The sequence below is a fragment of the Cynocephalus volans genome, chromosome 11 (assembly GCF_027409185.1).
Source record: "Cynocephalus volans isolate mCynVol1 chromosome 11, mCynVol1.pri, whole genome shotgun sequence".
In the NCBI taxonomy this organism is placed as follows: Eukaryota; Metazoa; Chordata; class Mammalia; order Dermoptera; family Cynocephalidae; genus Cynocephalus; species Cynocephalus volans.
In genome coordinates this window covers 94,637,455-94,657,457 of record NC_084470.1, presented here as the reverse complement: position 1 = coordinate 94,657,457, position 20,003 = coordinate 94,637,455, and the positions used below count along the sequence as shown (strand labels likewise).

The 20,003-nt window shown below is 54.1% G+C and overlaps 1 protein-coding gene across 4 annotated transcripts in view; it reads left to right on the top strand.

The window, feature by feature from the left end:
- Positions 1–17,690, top strand: part of IQSEC1 (IQ motif and Sec7 domain ArfGEF 1) — a 71,830-nt gene extending 54,140 nt beyond the window's left edge. For 2 of the 4 annotated variants that reach the window (XM_063113703.1, XM_063113704.1), the window contains 7 exons: positions 201–230; positions 1,732–1,857; positions 3,401–3,500; positions 5,987–6,148; positions 6,856–7,032; positions 12,761–12,810; positions 14,065–17,690. In XM_063113703.1, coding sequence (XP_062969773.1) covers positions 201–230; positions 1,732–1,857; positions 3,401–3,500; positions 5,987–6,148; positions 6,856–7,032; positions 12,761–12,810; positions 14,065–14,604 — 1,185 coding nt within the window. In that variant the 3' untranslated portion in view covers positions 14,605–17,690. The remainder of the gene's footprint in view (positions 1–200; positions 231–1,731; positions 1,858–3,400; positions 3,501–5,986; positions 6,149–6,855; positions 7,033–12,760; positions 12,811–14,064) is intronic. The other 2 variants (XM_063113705.1, XM_063113706.1) reach the window with 2 other exon arrangements.
- Positions 17,691–20,003: the final 2,313 nt, after the last annotated feature.

Genomic DNA, 20,003 nt, shown 5'->3' with positions numbered 1-20,003 from the left:
GACCTAGGAAGCCCCTCAGAGCACTCTTCTGGTGAGGGAGGGTCCCCTTGGTGGTGCTCCCCTGCATCCTGGCTGGCCGGGCAGAAGGGGGATGCCATGTGAGGGGGAGGGGCACTTGTACGTTTTGATGGGGCATCGCTCCCACTGGGCCCAGGTGCATCTTTTGGAACATTAATACCCTTTTTGTCTGTTTTCCACAGATTGGGTCCCTGCATCACGGGCTTGGCTGTGTGAGTACTCTCTGCTTTCACCCTCCACTGACACCCGGCTGCCCAGGGAGGCTCAGTGTGTCCTTCACTCACTCCACCAGGTCCCCAGGCTCCCAGAGCCAGAGTGCTAAGGAATGTGATTTTCATAATTACCCCAGCCTTAAATCTCTGCCGTTCCTGAGACTGTAGCCCCATGGGGAGGGCTGTGCTGTCAGGCCAAAAGTGGCCCGAGCCCATACCCTGAGACACTGAGCCTGAACAGATGACCTTGGTGTGTACCTGAGGGCCTCCCTGCCTTCCTTCCTCCTCCCCATACAGCTCCGTGCTCCTGTCTCTCGCAGCCCACACCTGGCTCTCCCCTCCCTCCTCCTCCCCCTCCCAGACCCACTCACTGTCACCGCCTGTGCTTTGCCCGGCACGCCCCACATGCCCCAGGGCACATGTGCCCACAGCTGGCCTAGCAGTCACACGGCATGTCCTTGTGGGTCTGTCCTGATCCCTTACCAAGCAGACCCTGCTGAAAAGATCAGCTTTCCAAACCCTCCCACCGCCTTTGCCTTCACCAGCTTCCCTTAGCAAAGGAACTGCCTCCAGCCGCAGTCCCACCATCCTCTCTCCTTCCCGGGTCTGCTCCCCGAGCACACAGGTGGGGCCACATTTTCCCTCCCCTCGTCTGTGCCCCTGATGCACTAAGCTTGGGCAGCCCACCACCGGGGTGGGCAGAGCTGACCCTCCCTGTCTGCACACACATAGATCCCAGTGCATCTAGTCTCTCCACTACCTCGTCCATCTCCTGCATGAGTCTGGGTGCCACTGATGGTTGGTCCCCTTGGCCCTGGATGCTGGCCACGTTGTGTGGGGCCTCAAGAGCTATGGCGAGGTTGGGGGGTATTCACATGAACCCGTGGTGGGCATGTTCCAGGGCGGGCTTTTAGATAGGGTCTTTGAGGCATCGAAACCATGGAAATCTTTTAGGGGACAGCCTGGTAGAGTGGAAAAAGTCCTGGGACCTGGAATCAGATCCTGGCTCTGCTGCTCCCTGGTTTTGTGACTAAGGGGAAGTTTCTCAACCTCTCTGCACCTCAGTTTCCTCATCTAGGGTAGACTGTCTGGAAAATTTTTTGTGGGGACTAACAGGTTTACATGTATGACTGGCACATTGTGGGGACTCAGAAAATGTGACTTTCTGTCTGGTGAGGGTTCCCACGGGAGTCTGATGTTTTAAGAACTCTGGTACTTGCTTGAAAGAATGGAAAGGTCCTAGCAGAAGGCGCACTTCCTGTATCACTTCAGGAGAGCAGAGATGTGGGGCGCTAAGTAGCTCCTGAAGACAGAGTGGGGACAATTGCTGTGAGCCAAAAGACATGTTCTGCTCTGCACTGTTTGCAAGAGGAGATGGTTTTGGACTCGAGGCCCGAAGCCTGGGTTTCCAGCATGGAGGGCTAGACTTCTTTGCTGCGGCCACCAGGGCACCCAGGGAAGGGGATGGGCATGATGGTAGTACCGTCTCTCCCCTGCACAGGTACTCTCTCTGCCCCATCGTCGGCTGGTCTGCTACTGCCGGCTCTTCGAGGTTCCAGACCCAAATAAGCCCCAGAAGCTTGGACTGCACCAGCGAGAAATCTTCCTGTTCAATGACCTCCTGGTGGTACGTGGCTCACCCCAGGGCATCCTGGCTGAGGGTTGCAGGCTCTAGCCCTGGGTCTCCATCTGGCTGGGTGTCTCCGTGTGGGGGATGTGCACATGTGTGGGGGAAGAGTTAGCCCCCAATCTCTCTGTCAGGATGGGCAGAATCTAACTCAAACTGATATACTTGGAAATGGGACTTTACTGGCTCATGTGAAAGTCCAGAGGGAGATTTTTGGCTTCAGCCCCAGCTGTTGCCAGAGCCTTCAACAAAGTCAGCAAGACTCCTTTTTGTGCAGGTAAACCTCTGAGCTGTGTGGGCTCTTCCTCTGTGTGGTCTCCTCACTTCTGCCCAGGAAGACAGAGAGCCCCAGCAGCCCCAGGCCTAACTAACCCTGTCTGTTCAGCAACCAGTAGAATTCTCTTGCTGAGACTCTGAGCAAAGGTCTCAGGATCAACCCTTGTTGCTGTCTATACCCATCCCTTAGCCAGTCTCTGTGGCCAGGCAGGGCTAGGGCTTTCTGATTGGTTAAACTGGGGTCACAATCCTGACCCCCTGGAGCTGGGCATAGAGTCCAGTCCCCCAAGACTAATGGACTGAAGGTAACGGGGGGGGGGGGTCCTCCAAGGGAGACCGAGGAGCTCTTGCCAGAAGGAAGGTGGCACAGATGCTTGCCAGGTGGGGATAAAGATGCCCACTGCAGAGAGAAGGGGTACTTGTCCTTTGGATTTCTGTTCCTCCTGCATGCCATGGGCTTTCTTGATAAAGGCCCCTATCCGCAATCCCCATGTGCTTGATTGGATGCGGGGACCAGCTGTTGCTCTTACTGATGAGGCCGAAATTTAAAACTGTAGGTTCAACTCTTTTATTAAGAGCCCCTGACCTTGAGAAAGTCACTTCAGATCTCTGAGCCTCAGTTCTCATTTCTGTGAGATGAATCTCTCAGAGGGTCACAGTGGTCCAGTGAGATCCTGGACAGAAAATCCTTGCACAGTGCCTGGTGTGTTCTAGGCCAGGAGAGAGATGAGCTCCCCCTGCCCCTTCCAGCCCAGCCTTTGGCTGCCAGCCTGGAAAGTTCCTTCCCTTACTGCAGACCAGCTGGCAGCCAAGGCCCATGGTGGGGGCCTGGCAGGGGTGCAGGGATCACGTTTACGGGGGCCAGGTTCCCTGCAGGCATTGACCAGGCATGGCTTCATGCTCAGGGTCTGTCCCCAAGAGGGGAAGCCAAGGTCTCTTCCTGAGGTCAGTGCTGCTGAGAACTGACTGCCCATTCCTGTCTTCTAGGGCACCAGGCCTCAGGTGTGTACACCTCACCTAGCTGTGAGAAGGCTCCTGCCACCTCTCTGCTGGGTTGTAGGGCTTTGTTGCCAGCCAGGATGGCATCAGGGATGCACAGGGACAAGATCCAGTGTCTAGTCTTGGCATGAAAGGGCACACCTTCCATCCCAGTAGGCTCGTCCCTGCCCCAGGCTTCCCAAGCTGTGAACTCCAGCGGGTCCTCAGTCGGGAAGCACCATCACCACTGCAGATGCTGAAGCTCAGCTCTGTCTCTGGCTGCCCCCAGGTCACTAAGATCTTCCAGAAGAAGAAGAACTCGGTGACGTACAGCTTCCGCCAGTCCTTCTCCTTGTATGGCATGCAGGTGCTGCTCTTCGAGAACCAGTGTAAGTCTTCCCTGGGGGCACATCCATGGGTGGGGCTCTCCTCTTCCTCCCAGTTACCTCCAGGACAGAACCCCAGAGGAGCTTTCCCCACGCCCGCTTGTTGTTGTTCTACCCTCAGGGAGCAGATCGAGGCTAGAAGACTTGCTAGTGATAAGGTTTTTTAATTTATGGCAGAAATGAATTTAAATAAAAAGTTGATAGAAAAGCATTAAGTAACGGGCCGAGCCTGTGGCGCACTCAGGAGAGTGCAGCGCTGGGAGCGCAGCGACGCTCCCGCTGCAGGTTCGGATCCTATATAGGAATGGCTGGTGCAGTCACTGGCTGAGTGCCGGTCACGAAAAAGACAAAAAAAAGAAAAAAGAAAAGAAAAGCATCAAGTAAATAGTATAGATGATATGTAAAAACAGGTGGAGGTAATCCCCGAGCGACTGTAGAGGCTGAAGAGCTGAGCCCACGGCCCAGGCCCAGATCCCGGCTCTTGCACTCCCCCACTGTGTGGCTTGGTTTTTTAGCCTCTTGAGCCTGTTCCTTGGCCTATAAAGAGGAGGTGACAGTAGTGCATAGCTCATTGGGTGGCTCAAAGAATACATAAGGCCTTCCATGTAAAGTGCCTAGAATCGCTCCTGCCATAGTGAGTGTGCAGTAAGGGTTTATCCATATGTGCTACGGGAAGGCTTTCTTGGGTGTCTGGGACCCTGTCAGCTGTGAAGGAGGCCTGGGGATTTGGGGGGAGCTGGCTCACACCTGCCACACCTCCGTTGACCTTGTCTTTTGATCTTACTCCTTCTCACGATCCACCTTCTCTTTGCCTTTCCTTGTCCCTTCCCTGTCGGGTCCCTAAGTGGCAGGCTGAGCCGGTCCTCCTGGGATGGGGGTGAGGGAGGGAGGGGCCTGCTGCACTGCACATTCTGGAGTGGTCTGCAGGGAAGATGTTGATGGGGAGTGTCCATGCCTCAAGCATTGGGGGTCCCTCATCCTCTTGGGACAGGTTGTCACCGTCTGTCTATTGGCCTTCCGTCTGCAGGTTGAAAACGTGTCAGAGACCTGCAGCTGGGCCACCCAGAAACACGAGCCTGAGGGCCTGGATTTGGGGCTTGCTATCCCCTTCTGTTTCCTCAGTGAGACCAAGGGGCAGCCCAGCAGGGAGTACCCCCACCCTCACAGACCCCCTCATCACATGCCCACAAGGAGCCCAGGATGCCTGGGATGTCCAACCCCATCCAGGCTGGAAGTCATGCCTTGCCTAGGGGTCCCACACACGTACCAGGGGAGGTCAGTGCCATCCCTGCACTGTCCTGACCAGCAGCCCCCACTCTCTGTAATGGTGGTGATAACCCTGACTCCCAGGGTTGGGGCAACAACTTGGTGAGGTCGTGGCAATGAAGCTCCCAGCCGCCGGCCAGGCCCAGACTGAATCCTCGGGGCAGAGGCTGCTCCTGGAATGTGTTTAAATTCCCAGGGCTTGGCCCTAGATCCTGGACACTGGATGCTGGTGACAGCCAACCCTATAGTATCTATAGGAAGTGCCTTCACAGTGGGGTCTCAAACTCGCAGCCCATGGGGGCAGTCGCAGCTCAGTTATATTTTATGTGGTGTGCCTATTTTTTAACAAAGTTGTTTAGCCAGTACCAGAGTACTTCAGAAAGTTCATGGAAAGATTCATATTATCTTGTAATTCTATTTCTCCATGAACTTGTTGAAGTACCCTTGTATTTAAATCTTTACATCAAAATTTAGGTATTTTGGGCTTCTCTTGAAAAATCAGAAGGTTTGGCGTCACCAGGCCTAGGTTCCGACATGGCGGGAACTGGCTGCACGTGTGCACACACACACGCCAGTGTGCTGCAGGTGCTCACAGTCCCACCTGGCCCACCTGGTCTGTGCAAAGGTAGGACTGGTGTTCGGGCCAAGAACCTTCAAACATCCAGTGACTCATGCTCAGCTCGGCCATTCCCAACATGGAGAGCAGCGCTGCCAAGAGACTGAAGCGCCAGAGACCTGAGAGTGTAGAAGGGTGCCAGGCAGGTCTGGGCACAGGGAGTGTTGGGTGTGGAGTGTCCACAGAGCACCCCGAGAGAGAAGGGGGACATTCAGGAGAGAACAATGCTCAGTCTGTTGCCCAGAATTATCCAGATAAGATCCCCCCATCCAGCTCAGGACACCCCTCTGTCATCTTCCAGGTCTTAGCACCAAGGACCTTGCGGTAAAGCGCCTGGTCTCTGTGACCTTCAGGGTGGGGAGAACGAAGGCCCTGGTGCCTTCCCCTCCAATTGGCCACATCTTCCCCCAACTTAGGTATTTAGGGACACGGACCCCAGCTGGGGAGGTGTGACTGTTCTGTGGTCCCTCCCGTCAGCCGCCACTGAGAGGCTGCCCTCTGCACTTTTCTGCTGCCCCTGCACGCCTCAGCCTTAGAGCTGTCTTCGTGACCAGAGAGGAGGTAGCAGAGAACACACTGAGACCCACAGGGCTCTTCCCCTTCACAGACTACCCCAATGGCATCCGGCTCACATCTGCCATCCCCGGAGCAGACATCAAAGTGTTGATAAACTTCAACGCCCCCAATCCTCAGGACCGGAAGAAGTTCACCGATGACCTGCGGGAGTCCATCGCGGAAGTGCAGGAGATGGAGAAGCACCGGATCGAGTGTGAGTGCCAGGCTCGCAACTCCCTCCTGAGCGCACAGATGAGATGCCCCCAGGTCTTCCCCGGCCTTCCCCATCGCCAGGCAGCAGAGCAGCCTACATGCCCAGGCCGCGGAAGGAGGCACAGAGAGAGTCAGGGAGGGGTGAGGTCTGCTCTCCTGGAGGCCTCCTGCCTGTGGGAGCACAGTGCGTGCCCTGTGGAGCCTCCCGATTCCCTGGTCGCCCCATGCACAAGAGCTTCCAGAACCCTGGAGCTGAGCTCTGCACTGCAGCATGATTATTAGTCATCTTCCGCCTCGGGTCCATCTGAAAGACGAGGTCACTGGCGAGGCCACGTCAGCTCCAGGTCTTACCCTTCCCCACCCCCTCTGCAGAAGGGCCTGGCTGAGTAACCCTTGCTCATCTCCAGACCAGGCAGGTCTTTTCCTCCCTGTTCCTCCCCCAAGCCTGGAAAGTGACTGTGTTTCCTGCAGGTCACAGGTGCTCTGGCCTCTCCAGCCTCCCACCTAGGGTTTCCTTTCTGCTTCCTTTTGTTCAGGGTGCTTGTCACCCACCCCCTTCCCAGAAATTACCCTTCCTCACTCCAGGCAGATGGAAGCTCAGGACAGTGCCAACCCCAAACAGGGCCGTAAGCCTCCGTGCCTCCCACCCAGGCTTGCATGCTCTAGGCTGTGCTCCTCTCACTGAGCCCCTCACCCTCTCTGTTTCAGCGGAGCTTGAGAAGCAGAAGGGTGTTGTGCGGCCCAGCATGTCCCAGTGCTCCAGCCTCAAAAAGGAGTCAGGCAATGGGACGCTGAGCCGGGCCTGCCTGGACGACAGCTATGCCAGCGGCGAGGGCCTCAAGCGCAGCGCCCTCAGCAGCTCCCTGCGGGACCTCTCGGAAGCGGGTAAGAGCTCAGCCTAGGGCCACCCTCCTAGCCCAGTACATGCAGGACTGTGGCCAGGGCATCACAGCTGGGGCATGCATTGTGTGCAGAAAGGGCCTGTGCAGAGGCCAGTGGTGGCAGGGCTTGGACGGAGCATTGTGGGGTGTCCCGTAACCTTCCCCAAACCAAAGCAGCATCTGACAACACAGAAAGGGTGTCCCCAAAAGTCAAAGGAAAACAGGACCAGATTGCTGTCAAGAAGAAAGGCATCCTATGCAAAAGAGTCAGGGAAGTTACCCCCATTTTCCCTTTCTTCTCCTGGGGGTTTTGTTTATTCGTTTATTTTCTGAAAATCACTCTAACACGGAGCGAGCCAGGTGGTGTGTCCTGTGTTCTCTGTGCTGCCATGTCCCTATGTTTTATGCTGATGAATGAAATTGAGTGAAGCTCTCTAAACTGTCTGGAGACCCCCTTTCCTGCTGTCCCTGGCCTTGCTTTCCCTTCAGGAGCCTCCTTTCCTGGGAGACCCAAAAGCAGTGGCCGCAGCAGCCATGTCTGGCTCCAGGGTGTCAGGGGAAAGCCCCAATGGAAACTGTGATGGCTGTTCTTGTTTCTTTGTTTCTGTGTGTGTTTAATTTGCTGCCAGCCACTTAACCCTCAAGCAAGCAGTGCCCTCAGGCCTCCCTGATTTCTGCAGGGTGGGGGCACATGGAGCTTCAGGGAGCTTCAGCCAGTAGCCTCTCCCTCCTGGCTGGGGCAGGGAGAGGAGGGACAGAGGTGCAGAACAGGCCCGGCGGCCACCCATGGGTGCTGCCGCAGTCCACTTTGCCTGCTGGCCAGGTCAGAATAGCCATAGGATGAGGGGGCATACCCAGCAGCCCCTCAACCCCAACGCACGTGTTCAGCCAGTCAGCCTGTACCAGGAGGAGGTGCCTGGCTGTGCCAGCACTACAGCTCCCAGGAGCCTGACCTTACCTTTGTTCGCTGGGGAGGACCCTGGAAGGCTGAGGCCAGCCCTCCCCTCCTAGGTGCCTGCTCGCCCCGCCCCAGGATGGCCTGTTCCACACTGTCCCAGACCTGCCCGCCACAGCACTGCTCACCTCTGCTGGTTCATTCCTCAGAAAACGTTTACTCTTTCCTTCTTTTTTTGAGTTGGATTTTTTTCTGTGCTTTTGTTTTGTCATTACTTTTTTTTTCCATAGTGGAAATCAGAAATCCATTGCCAGCACGAGGGCTTAACCCAGGGCTTCTCAACCTCGGCACTGTTGACATTTGGGCCAAACAGTTCCTTGCCACAGGGACTGTTCTGGGCACTGCAGGAGGTTTGGCAGCATTTCTGGCCTGTGCCACTAGATGCCAGTAATGCCTCCTCCAGTCATAACTATCCTTAATGTCTCCAGAAAATTTCTGGCACCCCTAGGTGTCCCCTGGGGAGCAAAGTCACCCTGGTTGAGAACCACTGGTTTTCCCAGTGGCTTTTTAAACCCAGCTAAGCATCCCTGGACTGCTGTGGGCCTCGCAGGCTGTTGGCCCTGCAGGCCGTGGGCCCAGGGCCTGTTTGAGTTTGTGCAGTGTGGCAGGCCTGCCCCCTCCCTCCCCTGCTGAAGCCCCTGGAGGACCTGGGACCCCGTTCAGCCCGTCTCAGGTGGCAGTGGCTCTGTCAGAACTGCGGACCTCATGGCCATCCACAGCACTCTTGATCCTGGTGGTCAGGACCTCAGCTGTCCACTCTCTGCCAGAGCTTGGGGACCAACAGGCCTTCCCAGGCCCACATCCATGTGAGGGGTGGAGCTCCAAGGGTTGGCTGCTTTCTGTTTATTGTCACTGTTGCCATTGCTATTTGGGGTTTCTAGGGGTTGAGTCCTGTCTCAGCCTACAATGAAAAAAATTTAAAAACAGACCCCAGAGAGACCCCTGCGCCCAGGAAGATTGGGGGATGAGGTGAGGTGGGTGTTTGGATCTGGCAGCTGCCGGATCCCAGACCAGAGAGAGTCTGGCTGTGATCTGCGGAGGGAGGCAGGCGAGTGTTGGCAAGCTTCCTGGGAAGGTGCCGGGCTTGGCAGCTGGGGGAGGACTTCCTGTATGGGACAAGGGTGGGCCACAAGCTCCCACCGCACTCACCACAGCCTTCCCAGCGCCCAGCCGAAGGCAGGAGTGCAGGACGAGCTCGCAGGGAAGAACCAAGCCTCTGAGCAGCCCCTCCCTGTGTGCTCGGCATGTCATCACTCCTGGAGCAGGGACCCTGTGAGCCACTGCCCTGATCTGCAGCCACACGTCGGTCCAGGAGATGACACACCACAGATGTGGCCTCATCCAGCATACCCCTAGGGATCAGTGAGGTGGCCACGGTGTGATGGGCCAGGAGGGAGCCCATCTGCAAACGCCTCCAGGAGCCTCTGACATTCCGAGAGGTAGAGGAAAGCTGAAGACACACTGTGAGCTGCAAGGCCTCACCCCGTGACACTTGGCCACAGTCTTCCTGGGGCCAGGACTCCTCACTGTGCTCACGCCAATGGCACAAGAGCCCTGCTGTCCCAAGACCAAGGGCCTGGCCAGGACTAAGGAAACAGGGATGAACAGGCCTTAGTGCCTGCCCCCAGGCCAGTCAAGTCATAGTGGACACTGACCAGAGGCCCCCAGTGGCCCTTCTGCCCCTCCCAGCTGAGCTGCCTGACACTGAGTCTTCACGGTGAAGACATCTGCTGAGGTCGCAAGACCTGCCTGCTGCAGTCACCTCTGGCCTGCTTGTGTCCTACACCAGGGCAGCCGGTCTGAGAGAGTTGATGATGGAGAAGGCACAGGTGGCAGGTGAACAGAGCAGTGCCTACTGCCACATGTGAAGTGGCCTGGGGCCTGGAGAGGGCTTTGCTTCCTGTCACTCCAGCCACATTGCTCCCTATCCATGAAGTCCAGCAGAGCACATGGCGCAGCATACGATTTCATCTCCCCACTCTGCCTGCCACACTCGAGCTGTCAGAGCCTGGCCATGTAACATCTCTGAGCCTCAGTTTCTCCAGCTGCTATGAGAAAGTGGCGATGCGGGTCGAGTGTACAGAGCCCCACCTGGCTCAGAGCTGGCCAAGTATGCATTGCTGTCACTACTGTTGTGGTCTTTGTTACTGAGCAAGGTCCCCTGCCCAGCCCCCAGCATGTCTGAGGCCACAGGGTGAGGACCCTTGGGGGGAGGAGACACTTGCTCCAGCCTGACCTGATGCTGAGGAAGCAGCAAAGGCTGTGAAGGGCCTTGCTGGGAGCCCTTGCAGTCAAATGGTTCCAGATCCTTCCAGGCCCGTGCAGGGGCTGGCAGTGCCTGATCTGGCTCTAGAAGGGGCGTCCGACATGGTGGGGCTCACCCAAGCCTAGTGCAGGACCAAGGGCAGGGTGTGTCTGAAAAGAGAAGGATGAGGGGATGGGGTGGGACAGGTGGGTGTGTTCGGCACGTGCAGGGCCTGCCTCGTCCCGGCTGCAAATACACTTGAGCAGGTGCTGCAGACTGCGTGTGTAGGTGTGTGTTCAGGCCTCTGACATGGGCTGCCCTGCGCAGGTGTGTTTGTGGGGGTGCGTGTAAGTATGGGACTCTGGGACTTGATGCAGAGAGCGCCCCCGGGGTAACCCCACATCCCATGCGGATCTTGAGAACACAGATTGTAGGAAATTCAACATCACTCCAAGACTGCCAGGTCAAAGGTCTCATAAGTCTTGGCCCTTGCTGGGCAGGAGGAGGAGCGTGGCCTCGTTCAACTCCAGGTTGGGACACCGTATGAAGCCCCAAACCCAGCTCTCCAGGCCTGGCCAAAGTCCCATCAGGAGAAGCAGGCTTACCAGGCAGGGGTTGCAGGACACTAGCAGGGCAAGCCATCTTTCCTCTGCCAGCAGGGCAAGCCATCTTTCCTCTGCCATTGGTCTTTATTTGGTCGGGGGAGTCCCCCAGGCCTTAGAGGTGCCAGAGAGCTGATTTTAAAACCCTAAAGACATCAAAGATCTGAGTCTCAGCACTTCCACACGGCGCCCCAGTGTCCTGAGGGTGTGATGCCCGTGGCCACCCATGGGGGGCAGGGGACGGAGGCCGTGTCCATTTTGCAGATGCAGACGCAGGCGTGAAGAGGCAAAGGAGCCTCCATCTGGGAGGCTGGACTCCAGCTCTACTGCATGTACCTGAACCACTGTGTTTTGCACCAGCCAACAGATGAGACATGGCCCTCCTCTTTCTTCACCTGGGAATAAGGGCCAGGTCCCACTTGGTTCTCCCAGGTCCTCAACAACTGGTGGAAAACACTCTTGCTCCTAATCTGCAGTGCAGCCCTGTCCTCAGGATGGGCTCCGATGGCCATTTGACACAAGCCAGAGCCAAGCAGTGCCTGCTGCTGATGCAGGCTCCCATCTGAAGCTCGGGTTTGGTGGTCAGCGGGCAAGGCAAAGACACTGGACACCCCAAGTCTACCCCAGGCATGGCCCAGCTCACTCAGATGCCCATGGGGTGGCCTGAAGCACCCACACTCACCCAGCAACTGGGGAAGGTGAACACCTCTGAGGTGCACCACAGCCTCTTCCTCCTCCTCCCTGGGTGCCAGACCTAGGCTGGCCTCGGGTCCAGCTCAGGAGGCAGTGTGGCCATGACGCTCGGCCTTAGAGGCAGATGGGCAAGTCTGGGTTTGTGCCCCACTCCCTGTGGGAATGGGTCCTCTGCGTCCCCAGTTACAGTCTTGCCCTCCTGCTCTGACATAGAGTGACACCTGTGAGATTGATATGTCCAGCGTGACGCTTGGCTCATGGCCAGTGCTGCACAGATGGATGCTTACAGAAGGTCTAGTGGGGAAGGCCATCTCTGCCTCTCTGGCCACAGCCCGGAGCCCAGAACCCTGAGGCTGGGCACCCATCCTTCACCAGGCTCAACGTACTCCAAGAATCCATGGAGTCCTCCAAAGGGATGTGGAGGCCGGGTGGCCCTGGGCATGCAGAGCCAAGAGGAAGACTCAACCTTCCTCTGACACAGCTCAGGCGTATCAAGTGCCCACTCTGTGCCCTGCACTGGGGACAGGAAGACGCCAGCAGAGACTGCCGAGTGCAGGGAGTGCTTCATGGTATCCTGGGGGTGGTGCCAGCAGAGGGGAAGCCAGTCTCAGGCCCTGGGCTGGGAGAGAGTCCTCCCATCAGCCTGACCCCATGTCCTGCCCCAGCCAGGACACTGCACAAACCAAAACAGCCCCCAGAGGCACCTGGGTGGAAAAAGGGACATGGGATATAGTTTCCTTTTACCTATCAATCCCTGCCCTGCCAGAAAAAGGGTGGGGGGGAGGATACATACACATGTATTTGTGACCTCTGCTGCAGGCAGGGCCACTGAGCTCAGTCACGTGCTGTGTGTTGGTGGCTGCTGCTGAAGCTTCCCTCGCCCCTCCCCAGTCAGCAGAGGGCTGAGGTGGCCCACCTCGCAGCAGGAGGCAGACTGGAGTTTGGGGCGCCGAGCCCCCCGTACCTGTGCCTCAGCCCCAGGGCCCTGCCCCACAGACTGCTGGGGCAGGAGAAGGGCTATAAAGTTGGTGCTGGTTTAAAAAAAGACTTTTTTTTTTTTTTTAAAGTCCATTTTTAAAAAACTCACTGCTGCCGGCTTCTCCACTGGGTCCTCTGAGCCTCACACCTGGGCCCGCAGGCAGGTGTGCCCCGTGGTAGCAGCGGCAGTGGCAGTGCCAGGCAGGCGGCCCGGGCCTGGCGTCCGTGTCTAACCTCTGGTATTGCATGTTCTGGGCAGGGAAGCGAGGGCGTCGCAGCAGTGCGGGATCGCTAGAGAGCAATGTGGAAGTAAGTAGGAAGCACCTCACCTGGCTGGCTGTTGTTGTGTCGTGTGCTGCCTCCCCAGTCCTTGGTTTATATCTGTCGTCTTTTTTTTTTTTGCTCGTCCTCCCAAGTGCACAGAGACGCAGACACACCCTCCCCGCCCCTGCCTGCCTCGGAACCCATGCATGCCAGCTTCTCCTCCACCCTACACGTGTCCGTGCCTCACCGCTTGTTTCGGACTGAATGGTGGGGGGTGGCTCTGGATTTGTGTTTTAGTTTCCACCTAACCCCTGTCCCTTGTGGTCCCTGAGCATGGTTAACTGTCCTCAGCTTCCCAGCACCCATGGGGCCCCCACCTAGCCACCACTGTCCTGGCAGCAGGCAGTGCCACTGTGCACCCACTTCCCTCGGTTCTCACTGCCGATGTGTTTGCCCAACTCTCAACTTCCATGCTCTGCCATCCCCATCGCCTCCTTCCTGGAGTTTCGATTGCTGTGTGTCTGCCGTCAGGACACCATGGAATTGCTTAGCTAGCTCGTGGGAGGAGGAGCGTGTTGAGAGAAAGAAAAATTCAGTGTGGATTTCATGAGATTTCATTCATCTTCCAACCATCGTTCTCTATTACTGTATACATCTTAACCTCAGCTTGCAGATCTTTTTCTGTTTCCTTCATTTTCCTTATTTGTTTTGCAGTAGGTAGCTGCAGTGAAATGCCTAGGCAGCCCACACCCCCACAGAGATTTCTGAGTCTCATCTGTCTCTGTCACCCCCTCCCCAGAAACCTTAGGGCCCACACAGGCAGAGCAAATGCCCTTGGCCTAATGGAGAGATCCTAGGAAAGTTTAGGGTGTGACCTAAACAGGAACCAGATTCCTTTTCCACGCACACCAGTTCCATTCTGTTCCACTCGCCATACACAGCTCACTGGCACCCCTGCCCCTGTTGCTTGGATCTGAAACCTGAGGCAGACTTCCCAATGCAAAGTGTTTGGCAGAATGAGAGCATTAGTAACTTGTGCTGCGGCTGCTGACCAGAAAGGAGGTCAGCCCTGCCCTCACCCCACACATGTCAAGGTCCAGTTGTCCTCAGCCATCCTTCACAGTAATGTGAGAGGAGGGGGCCTGGGTCCAGCCTCAACCCACCCCCCTCCATGGCCAGCGAGTTGAACTAAAGCTGAACAGTCAGTGGGAGAATTTTTACATTAAAAAAAAAAACAATCATTCTGACATAAGTGCTTTAAGATCTTTTAATTTTGATTTCTATGAATTTCCTTTTTAGGGGTCCATCATTAGCAGTCCTCACATGCGCCGGAGAGCTACATCAACACGAGAGTGTCCATCTCGCCCACACCAGACTATGCCTAATTCATCCTCCCTCCTGGGCTCCTTATTTGGGAGTAAGAAAGGAAAGCCCCCTCCCCAGGCCCACCCTCCCTCGGCCCCACCCCCGCCACCCCCTCACCCGCCAGTCCTGCCCCACCCGCAGCACTCTTCAGCTGGCCATCACCCGGGGCCCACGGAGGTGCATGGGCATCACACCCAATACTGCCACATGCAGCAGAACCCACCCCCCTATCACCACCACCACCACTACCACCCCCCCCAACATATCCAGCATGCTCATCAGTACCACCATGGTCCCCATGGGGGGCATCCACCCTATGGGACCCACATTCACAGCCACCCACCGCTGCCCGCAACCCATGCCAGCCACCCTGCCCATGCTGGCCACGCAGTGCACCACCATGGGCAGCCCCCCGCCCCACCGCCTCCCACGAGCAGCAAGGCCAAACCGAGCGGTATCAGCACAATTGTGTAGACAGCCGGGGTGGGGGTCCCAGACCCCCTGAGACAACTGCACACCACACAGGGGCACGCCCAAGGGGCAGCCAGCCTCAGACCAAACCCAGGGCACTTTGGTTTCCATCTCTCCCCTCTGCCCCTCACAGCCTGGATGGAGCCTCATGAGCCCATAGGCCTCATGTTTCATGGAACAGAGATCCTGATTTCACTGAGCGTGGGCACCCTGAGCTCCACCCACCTCAGACCGAGGGGTGGGCCTCAGCCACCATCAGCCTTGACACAGTGCCACCGCCAAGCAGCACTGTTGGACCGCCTCCCACCCCTCCAGCCCTCAGCTCTCTGCTCCCTGATTTTACATGCATATGAAAACCCAACCTAGGAAAAGAAGAAATGAGATAGAGAAAAACAGACAAAACAAAAAAACCCAAACTTGCTGCATTATTGCTCTTTTATTGATAATGGGCAAAAAATTAAGTAGACCTGATATGGTTAATGAAAATACGTAAGTAAACTTTATATAATATAAATATATAAATATATAAATATATATATATATATACTGTATAGGTAGTATTTGTGTGTGAAAGGCAAATGTTTCAGTCCACAAATTTAGCAATATAGATCTTAAAGGAACTCCACTTACCTGATAGTAAGACAGTACCTTAGATGAGTGTGTGAGAGAGTAGACCAAAAACTTTAATGCTAGGAACAAATTCAGATACTTCCATATTTTCATACAAAGAAGAGAAGTCCCTCTAGGACTGGCTAAAATCCTTACACAATCATTACTAACTGTGCCAAGTAACATAGCATCTAACTTTAAAAAACCCAATATTGCTTTGTATAAATCCTTATTTTATTAACAGAATACTATCATAAGTAATCAGTATTATAACTCTGTTATTTCAGGTAAGCAAATAGATAAAATGCAGTAAACTCTACAGTAGCAACTCAGGATGACTAGTTAAGAACTGGTTGTCTTAGGATATTGGTTACACAGATTCTTAGACACTTTATATGGCTGCGATAACTGTGAATCTCCATGGTCCATACTTCTTTTATTGCCTATGGTTTAACGCACACTCAGAGTCCTCTGCGCGGCACCCACACACGGCAGAGGCGTCCATCTCTGACATGAAAACGGCCAGCTCCCATCCTCGTTCCCCGGGCACCATAGCCTCCTCACCCCACCTCCCACCGCGGCTGGCAGGGGCCCCGGAGAATGTCTCCACCCAGGCTGCTCCCAATCTGCAGGTGGACCTTAGCATTTAGCAGCCTAGGGCGGTGTGTGTGTTTCTCGTTTGGTTTTCTGAGTGGTAGCAGTGACCGTTGTAATTCCATGTAGCCGTGTGCTAGCAGAATCCCGTGTCATCACCGTGGCCGTGTGACCCCGGCCGACCAGCGCCTGGCCCCCGCCAGGCGAAGCCCCTGCATCTAACATGACTCTCAGCTGTGCTCTCGTTGCTTCTGTGTTGTGGTGACACCGTGCGCTACCCTGCGGCCAGACGCTGCCCGCATCAGGTCTGTGCCTGCGTCACCCACAGGCCATACTTTGTAGTTTCAGCCTTTCGAGCCACTGCAGCCACCAGTGCTTTGCTCCTAAGCCGTGGGACTGGAGGACTGCCCCATGGCACCTGCCCAGGCGGAGAGCCTTTTCAGAAAGGGTGAAGCTAAGGGTGACTGCGGGCCGTGGGGCTCTGCACTCCGTGGACAGCGTGGTGAGTCGGGCTGGATGGCAGGAAGAGAGTGGCTCCCACTCTGGCACGCGTCACCCTGGCTGGCTGGGGTTCTACGTGTTTCCCTACTCACATCCCCCTTTGTCATGTCATTGAGATTACCATACCAGCAAATCTGCAAACCGAGCACTTTGTCAACCTCCACAGCAAATACAGCGATCTAGAGTTTAGCCTTTTAAAAACTGAGTGTGACCCTCACCTGCCCACCTTGGTCTTCCCATTGGTGCAGCAGCTCTTTGGCATCTGCTCAGAAAGAGAAATTAAAAGCATGGGTGTGTCTGATTTGGTGCAGGCGGGCTGGTGGGAGGCTACCTGGATTCATTTACTCCTAAATTCTTTGGTTTTCCTTAAAAGTCAGGCTCCCGAGGCACTGTCTGTCTTGCAATTTAAAGGATGTTCTGACCCAGAAAAGTCGAATTGTGCTGCATGTCATCGACGTCAGTTGTGTGAGGCTATACTCAATGTATTGTGTATTTGCAAAACCTATCAGTGTTACTGTTGACAAATAGTTGAAGTAAAGTGGCAACATTGAATATGTCGGCTTTTCTTCACTTTCTTCTGTATCAAGGGTAGAGTCTAACTGTAAACTTTAGGTTGTTCCAGAAAAGATATGGGCTGTTTGGTAGAGAATTGCTCTTTCTGAGGGGGCCTCGCTAATGAGCAACAAAACAAAAGAAGGAACAGTAAATCCCATGGAGGGGCTCTCTCCATTGCCGTCCTGTGAGCTCCATGGGCCACTCAGACTCAGCCTCTGACACTGTCCTTGGCTGTCCTGGAGCTGTGTCAGGGACAGCAGTACTGGACCTAGTGCATGGGGCTTCTGGAACATACTCGGCTTCTCCCTGCATTTCCAACTTTATGCAGTATTCTGGGTTCAGCCCAATGAAGTTTCATGCTTCCATGTGTTTTATTTACACACTTAGGGGAGATGTTTCCAGAAGATACATTGTTGGGTTCAGGAGGCTGGAGTCACGCTGCCCAAATCTTGCTTGGGAAGCAGAAGCTTCTATTGAGTGGTGTTCCCATGTTGCTTTCATGGGGCTGTACCCTGTACATCCCCACCTGTCATAGAGCCATAGCTTTAAGGACCTGTCATCACGGCCCCAGGAGGGGAGGCAGAAAGAGGCTGAGAGCCCCAGGAAGTCTGTGTCATCCTTTCTCATTGTCAGGACACACTGGGGACATCTCAAGTTGCACAAACTATCTCTGTTTTATATAGAATTGCTGACAGTAGCAAGAGACCCTTAGGGAAAGCATCTGGCAAAATCACAAAAATCTTTTCTGGGGCAACAATCAAATCATGTATTTGTATTATTTTTTAAGTTGAATGAATTGTACAACAATGTAAAAATAAAGTTTATCCGAATATGATGTGTACATCTTGCTTAAAAATGTCTTCAGTCATCCAGTGTAGTGACATTTTCATCACGAACTGCTTGCAGCAGAAGCCTCTTGTTTCTCTTAAACTGAGCTGAAAAGACAGCAGATATTTAAACATGACTCTAGGTGTCGACTCAGCGTTCCATAGGAAGCTGCGTCCCCGCAGGTAAGCATGCATCTTACCGTTTTCCTTGTAAAATATCATCACCCTTCCTGCCTGAAAAATGAGTGATTCTGTGAGTAGTTTAAATAACCATCATCGAAGCGACATCGCACAACTAATGACAGTGAAGTGGGGGTGGTGAGCACGGGATATGCAGGAGGAGGAGGACTCTTTCTGCTTGTACACAACGTGCACTTTCGTGTAACTCTGGTCCACAGTCACACTGAGGTCGCATATAGTCTGCGTCTCCTCTTGGGAACTACCATTCGCCCCCAATTTGTTTTCAGTTATTAGAATCAGGTCTCAAACGCAGACTGGTCAGTCACTTCAAGAGACACCTCACTCATGAGAAGCCCAGCACCCACCATGTAACTTTGGGGAGGAAAGGAGTGTTTTGACCTGCATTCTGTTTGTGAGTAGTAACAGACTATTGATGTAAAACCATAGCTGTGATCATGTGGAGAAATCAAATAAATCCTTTGAAACTCTTGGATTCTTACTTTTTCTGAAAAGTCCAGAAGTTTTCCTGTTGGCCAGACTCAGAGAGGTCAGCTGACAAGTTTACCCATTCCATGTCATGACTGTAGGCACAACTCCCTTGAAGACATTGGACTGACTTTAATTTGAGGACACTGACATGAGACATAAGATAAAGGACATATCATAACTTAGGAGCTAACTGAAGATTTCAGAGGTGTTTATAATTTCTAGCAACTCTCAACAGATGTCAGCACTTTCATTGGGTTAGAGAGGACAGATCCTAAGTGTAGAGGTGTGCTGGGAACAACTTATGGAAAAAAGCAAAACAACAAAGAAATCAGTCCCCAATCCCTAAATGTTTAATATATGAGGTCAGAGCTGCCTGTTTGTACACACTGGTGAATGTGATGTGCAGAGGCCAAGGTGAATTCTGATTCTAATGGAAGGAAGGGTCCTGTGAGAACATACAATATATAATAAAATATATAAATATAAAAATGATATATAGATATATAAAATATACATAATAGGCTTTTACTATTTGTCCTTTCCTGGCTAAATTCAGTTCCAGAGAATACCATCTTTAATTCATTTTATGACATGTACTGAAACTTTAGTTTCATAAAATGAATTAAATGAATTAAAACTGGTAGATCTAATTTTTTTTGGGGGGGGAAGGTTGGTATTAATGACCGAAATTAGCTGCGGCCACCCTTCTGACAGAAGTGAATTCTGATTGAAAGAGGTTCTCAGATGGGTGCACTGGGTGCATGCAAACTCCCGCGGCCATGGCTAGTCCTCACTGACCTCACCTGACCTGGCAGCAGCCACTGACACTGTCCACGCTTTGCTTCTGGAAACACTGTTCCCTTGGCATCTTTGATCCTGCACGCTCCTTGTCTCTGGAGGCTCCTTCACAGTTGCCTGGGTAGGCCAGTCCTCCTCCGTGGAGCGGTGGCTTGGCGTGGTGGCATGGCGCGGTGGCGTGGCACGGTGCTGAGAGGATCAAGGCCAAGCCCTCCTCCTCCCCTCCCCTCTCCCTAAGCAGTTCTGTGCAAGCCCACAGAACTGCAGTTCGGGTTACCTGCCGTATACCTGTCTTCTAAATTTGCATCTCCAGCCCAGACCTCTATTCTGAGCACCCACATTGCCCTGGAGTTTTCAACAGCACCTCAAACTTTTATCTCCATGACCAAATTCACAATCGTACAGCCACACAGGAACCCGTGTCTTCTCCTGTGTTTCTTGTTGTGGCAAATGGCTACACCACTGAGTTGTTTAAACCAGTGCTTGGGGTCGTCCTTGACCCATCCCCTTGGCTGTCCAGTCCATTGGTCACCAGGACCTCTTGATGTTTGCCTCCTGCATATTCTGGAATCCATCCATCTCTCTTCACATCTCTCATCCATTGCAGGCCACACTCTGTCATTCACCTGGACTGGTGCTCCCTGACTGGTGTCCTGGCCTCCCCTGTGGGTTCCCCAGTCCATTCTCCACATGGCATCATAGTCATCTTTTAAGGTACAACCTGCTTAAAGCCATGTCAGTGACTTTCTATTGTCCTTATGATTAAAGTTTTAAAAGAATCAAATTCCCAACATGTCTTTCATGAGTGCTGTGCGGCCGGGCCCCTGCCTGCCCCTAACCTTCACGTCC